Source organism: Pithys albifrons, chromosome 2, assembly GCF_047495875.1.
Source record: "Pithys albifrons albifrons isolate INPA30051 chromosome 2, PitAlb_v1, whole genome shotgun sequence".
NCBI lineage: Eukaryota > Metazoa > Chordata > Aves > Passeriformes > Thamnophilidae > Pithys > Pithys albifrons.
Window position 1 is genome coordinate 33,865,023 of NC_092459.1, and position 6,073 is coordinate 33,871,095.

At 40.3% G+C, this 6,073-nt stretch overlaps 1 protein-coding gene across 1 annotated transcript in view; it reads right to left on the reverse strand.

Annotated features, from left to right (window-relative positions):
- CEP162 (centrosomal protein 162) overlaps positions 1–5,692 on the reverse strand; it is a 44,918-nt gene extending 39,226 nt beyond the window's left edge. The window contains exons 1-3 of the mRNA XM_071548707.1: positions 5,606–5,692; positions 4,727–4,815; positions 3,800–3,900 (exon numbers count right to left, since the gene is read on the reverse strand). Coding sequence (XP_071404808.1) covers positions 3,800–3,859 — 60 coding nt within the window. The 5' untranslated portion in view covers positions 3,860–3,900; positions 4,727–4,815; positions 5,606–5,692. The remainder of the gene's footprint in view (positions 1–3,799; positions 3,901–4,726; positions 4,816–5,605) is intronic.
- Between the last annotated feature and the right edge of the window lie 381 nt (positions 5,693–6,073).

A 6,073-nucleotide genomic window follows, 5' to 3' on the forward strand; every position in this document is an offset into this window, starting at 1 on the left:
TATTCCTTGTGCAGTAAACTGGGGGTAAGGGGAGTGGAATACTTTTTATCTAAATCTTTAGCTGTAACTGCTGAAACCAATTGTCCTAAAGTGATTTAAGAACACAGTGAATAGTTAGCAAAAGCTGTAAACAGTAAGGAACAAAGAATTCACATATGAAATGCATCATACAGCAAAATTTCAAAAGCTTCCCTTTCGTAATAGTCACAAATAAGAAAATGTGATAATATAAACAGAATACTAGAGGCAACAGGATTGTGGGTACTTAATATGTAAAACACAAGGGTATGCTTTATTAAAACAAGTCTCTGCAGTCCACTGCCTGATTCCTATTACATAAAAGCACTACCATAAAAGCCTACCTTTACTATATGTCTAATGCTTCAACTCACATGTGCATAACAAGAACATCTATAAATCAAATGACAATTATATAAAACAATCATGTGAGAAAAAATAATTCTAATAAAATATTCTTAGGAATATCTCTGACCAAGAATGTCTTTAGAGCTTACAGTTTCACTTGAGAAAACTAAATGCCTGTCATACAGTCTAAGAGAGAAAAAAATGCTCTGAGCTTTGCACTTTTGACAATTTCAATCAATTATGAAACTGCTAGACAACAGGATGCAATTTCTTTACATTGGCTTAGTGACATAGAATAAAACAGTTTTACATTCCTAATATACATCTATAAAGAACAATTTCTCTAGACCCATCACAACACAAGTACTAGTGCCATTGTCCCCAAAGGTCAGACTGCCTCTTGCTAGCTAAGAGCACTGACAGGTGCTTCATGCAAGCTCTGTTATCACCTGTTGTTTCTTTTGGAACTAATGCTATCCTCTGCTCCACAAGCAGAACTTCAATGATGCTCATACTCCTTAGTGTATTGTAACTAAAGAACCTGAAACCCCCACAGGTTTTCCTCAAAGTTCTGGAAATTTTCTATGTCCAGCCATCCTGTCAACTGCAGCCCGTAAAATTGCAGCAGCTGGGAAAGAAATGCTGACACAGAAACACTGGTGCATTTTCCCCAACATGTCAGTTGTCTTCATAGTGAAACTTTAAGCTTTTTTTCCTTCTTTTTAAAAAAACCCAAACAAATAAATGAATCAACCAACTTTTTTGACTAGTAATGACTTTTCAGTACAAGTAAGTGGCCTCCTTCCCATCCTCTATAAAACAGCCCAGCAGCCTTTCAGGAACACAGACACAGGCACACACACACTAAAAAGGTGTCAGCTGTTTAATCTCAACATAAATAAAAGCCAAAGGAGTCAATTCTAAGAACTGGACCAATTACATGGCACATAATGAGCTTACCATCTTCTTTACATGTGAAGGAACTTAAAAAAGTAGACAGGTAGTACAGAATTTGATTTAAAATACTCAGACTTTCATGACCTAATTACTTAATGAAGTATTTTTCAATTAAATAAGTCTACTCCAAAATATGTTTTAAGTACAAAATAATATGTTAATATATTTAATCTGTTAATAAAAACTTAAAATGTTTTTCAAACATGGGTTAATGTGTCGTATTTCTTTACCAGGTACTACTCTACAGATTTTCTAATAAAGATATTATAGCCTTTTGAAAAACTTCCCCTCAACTATCCATGAATATCAAGTAGAAAAAAAGTCAACTGAAAATACTAGAAGCAGACAACAACTTTTCCACAACTTTGCTTGGGGACATCAAAAAAGGCAATTACTTGAACTGTGTATTAGAAAGACTTCCTCATGTTGCATGTCCCAAGAGAACTTCACAGCCAATATTATGAAAACCAGGGAGCTATTGCAATATGACTGATGATGCTTAAGAGAAATCACAGTGCCAATGGGTGAACGATGCCAGAAACAAGGTACTGGTGGTAGGGAGTGGATGGACCATGGGCACAGACAGTCAAGGAGGAAGAACAGAAGCATGGATGACAAGAGGCCATCTGGCAAGGGGTTGGGAATAAGCATAAGCAGGCAGAGGGAATCATGAAAAGACTTATCCTACATGCAGTAATTGTTATTACACGTGTGTGCTTCCCTTTGTATAATGCTAACAGTTTAGAAAATCCTCTGCATTGATAGCTATTAAAGTTCAGTGTATATGCCAAAAGATTTTAGTTTAATCCTCATATTAGACCTGCATCATCCAACTGTATATACAGTCTTTCTTTTAATTTTATCTGTTTTAATCACAAACATATACATGCACACTCCTCCCAAACTAAGACAGCTTCACTAGGAGCTATTTAAAAGGAAAAAAACATCCTGCTGCACTGCCTTTTGAAAGATTTCCTTAAACAATATTGTCTTCCCCAAACTACCGAGAAACATTTTTTACTATTCTCCCCACCATTATACTCTGAACATAAACATCACCTACAGAGATTTCAAACAATAGAGCACATCAGCTTCTCATTTTTCTAACATTAAAGGGCCACATACTTTCTATTAAAAAACTCAAAAGCCAGAGAGAGAAATAAGAGAAGATACACGTGTAAAATTAAGAGAGAGTAGATACTGTCACTGTTATCTGTGTCTGTATTCAGCTCGCAAAAAACAAGAACAATGCACATTTTTAATGACTGGATTGCTAGTTTTAGAATAGTTTTAGTTTGAAATGAAGATATGAATTGTTAAAAGTTACATTCAATGGAACATGCCAAACAGCAGTTGGGACAAATCAATACAGCTATTTTGATTTTTTTCTAACTCAAGAATTTTCAATGCAGGCAATAGCTGAGGAAGAGCATGTCAGATGAGGGACGAAATACCGGAAGCAATCATATGCAGTTTTGACAGATGCACAAAAGAAATAAAAGAACAAACCTCCTTTCTCTTCCCCAGAGCAACTCCCTTGATAACAGCAGAAAGTAAAGAATTTTTGAAGGAATTGCAGAGGCTAATTTTCTAATTCTACTAACATTAATAATTTTCAGTGAATTCAAGAGTGTTAGCTAAGTCATCAAATAAAATCGGTTTTAGTAGTCATTAAATTGTAGCACAGCCTCTACATCAAAAAAATTTCAGGCATACATTATATATACCAGAGCCAAGAATATTCTCTGCTATCACTAGCTATGCTTATAGACAGTCATAAAATCTAGTAAAGGCCTTATGTATGTGGTATATATGTTTTAGGGTTACCCCACTTTTGTCTGAGAGACCAGAGAGCGAGTTCTGAAATTACAGGTCTATTTGCTGTGAAAAAACATACCTAGACAGGGCATTTTGATAATATTTGATAATTGCTACATTAAGTCATAACCCACAGACTTGCATGATTTTGTCTGTACTCAAAAACATCAAGCATTATGAGGAATGAAAGGAATCTAATTCAAATTTTCTAATCCCTGCAACATGCTTCATTTTATACAAGAATTATTAAGTAGACTTCAGTGAAAGCAGGTATTGCTTTAAGGAAATTTTTAAAACATAGTTTGTGTCTATATACTGGAAGAGTTTTTAACCTCATTTTCAATTATATTTCACCTTGAAGCTTCTGGTACTAAGTAACATGCATAATAAAATGGAAACAAAAATCAAGAAGCAAAAGGCTCTTTCTGAAAATATAACCTTGCAATTACAAAATACTTATTTAATCACAAAACTGTTCTCTTGATTTCAATACAGCAAAATACTATGAATTAAGTTTAGCAATTAAGACCTTGTAAAGATGCACACATGACAGCTATGTAAATTATATAACAAAAGCAAAGCTGAATCTCCAGTTTCATATTCTTCCATATTCAAACTTTCTCCGAGAAATGGGATGTGACCTTGCTGTCAAACATACCTCTTTCAGAAACTCTTCAAACTGCTCATCTAAATCTTGTTTTGAAAATCGATGAGCCATAATCTGCAACTTGATGTTACCTTCCAAACTGAGTTCAAAAACTAAAATGTGAAATAAAATTAAATAATTAGATGCATTCTGAAATTAGATGTGAGCTGGTGATTTGCTTGAATAGAGAGCTATAAGGAAAAAAATCTTGAGAGATGACAAACATGACTCCTCTCATCCCTAAACTATTTACTGAATGAGACAATCAATGCAAACTTACCTAGACTAACCAAATTTCTTATAAGCAAGTATTAATTTCCAAAACAACAGCTTCAGCATTTAAGCTTGAGGGATAAATAAAATATTATACTCTTCAGCATTGTTACATTTTTCTTCAAGAAACAGATCTCTTAGCTACCCACAATTAAGCATTTTGTCAATAATCAAATAAGAATATTTGTAATATTCTGCAGTAATATTTCTCACTCATTCTAGGGGCTTTTAATTCCTTTTTACATATTTTCTCCAACACTGGACACATCTGGCATTGTAGGTTTTATTTCATCATCTCTGCTGTGCTTAGGACTTGGTTAACAATAAATACAGAGTACCATTTATTTTGATCTACTGTGACACAGAAAGCCAATGGCACCTGCCCCCCTCTTCCCCTCCCATTCCCAGAAACCTGTGTCGACTTCTCAGGTATGAATTATGACCCACACTCAAAAGGCTACAAAGCCTTTGTGTTTCACACTGCTCAACACATATGGCTGCCTTCAAAACTGCACATGTATGGCAGCATTAATCTGCCCTAGCATCTTCCAGGCTGAGAAGTGCTATGTAAACATGAAAGGGCTAAACATTTGCAGAAATGCTTTTACCATAAATAAAAACTTCTCCCAATACGGAGCCCACTCAGTACACAGGACTGTTACCTACCTAGTAAATTGCTTTTGACAGGCGAGTTGTGACAACTTATTCCTGCTTTCGCTCCTTAGGCATCCATAGACCACCCGACACTTTGGCAGCTAAAAAAATGTAAAAGTTATTTAGCAGACTGCCTGTAGTTTGAATTGAGTAAGATTCCTTCTGTAAGCATTTGGACAATATCTCTGAAAACATGGTAAGGAGATTAAGAATGCTCCCTCTCAGGACACACATAATCCAGTGCCCTTTTATACTTTTACATCAAAGAACACTTGACGCTAAATGTAAGATGCTTTAGCAGTTTACTCTCTGTGCCAACTACTTCAGCAAGTGGGGAATATCCATTCTAGACTTGCCAGAAAAACAGCCCGATTCTTCTGAAATTACATGTCCTTCTCCCTACAATTCCTTACAATTACAGCTTTTATAAAAACTAACAGTACAAAGCTTTATTTTTTAAAAGAACAATAAACGTGTCAGACAATTTCCGCAACAGAAGATCAGTCAAGCCCTTAGCAAATACACTTTTTCAGCCGTACCTTTAGACTTGGAAGCTCACAAATGGCTTTGTGCGTGACATAAAGGCGGCACTTGCCCGGAAATATGCTACAACACAGCGCAGAAAGCAGAAGCTTTGAGGATGCATGGCTACGCCACAGGGATGAGGGAAAGCTCTAACAGCCTAACTCATCTCATGTAACCTTTTAATCACCTCAGCCATGACCTGATGCTCCTCCAGCTGTCCCTATAGAATACACCGGTGGGCACACGGCAGCGCGGGGACCCGGCACGGACGGGCAGGGCTCGGCTCCGCGGCCCGAGGGGACGCTGCGGGGAGCGGTGGGGACGGGGGAGTCGCGGCTCAGACCCGGCGCCGTTCCGGGTGCGTACCTGGACCGCGCCGGGCCCGCTGGCCACTGCCGCCTCTCCCGCCGGCGGTGCGGTTGCCCGGGAAACCCTCCCGGCCACCGTCCCGCCCGCCCGCAGGGGCCGCCCCACGTGTTTCCGCCCACGCCGCCGCTCGTCTCGCCTGACCCGGCCCCGCCGCGGGACACACGTGACGGGAGGGGCCGGGCTCCGGCGGGCATTCCCGGCGCGGGAGAGCCCTGGCGGGAGGGGCCGGGCTCCGGCGGGCATTCCCGGCGCGGGAGAGCCCTGGCGGGAGGGGCCGGGCGCCGGCGGGCATTCCCGGCGCGGGAGAGCCCTGGCGGGAGGGGCCGGGCTCCGGCGGGCATTCCCGGCGCGGGAGAGCCCTGGCGGGAGGGGTCGGGCGCCGGCGGGCATTCCCGGCGCGGGAGAGCCCTGGCGGGAGGGGCCGGGCTCCGGTGGACATTCCCGGCGCGGGAGAGCCCTGGCGGG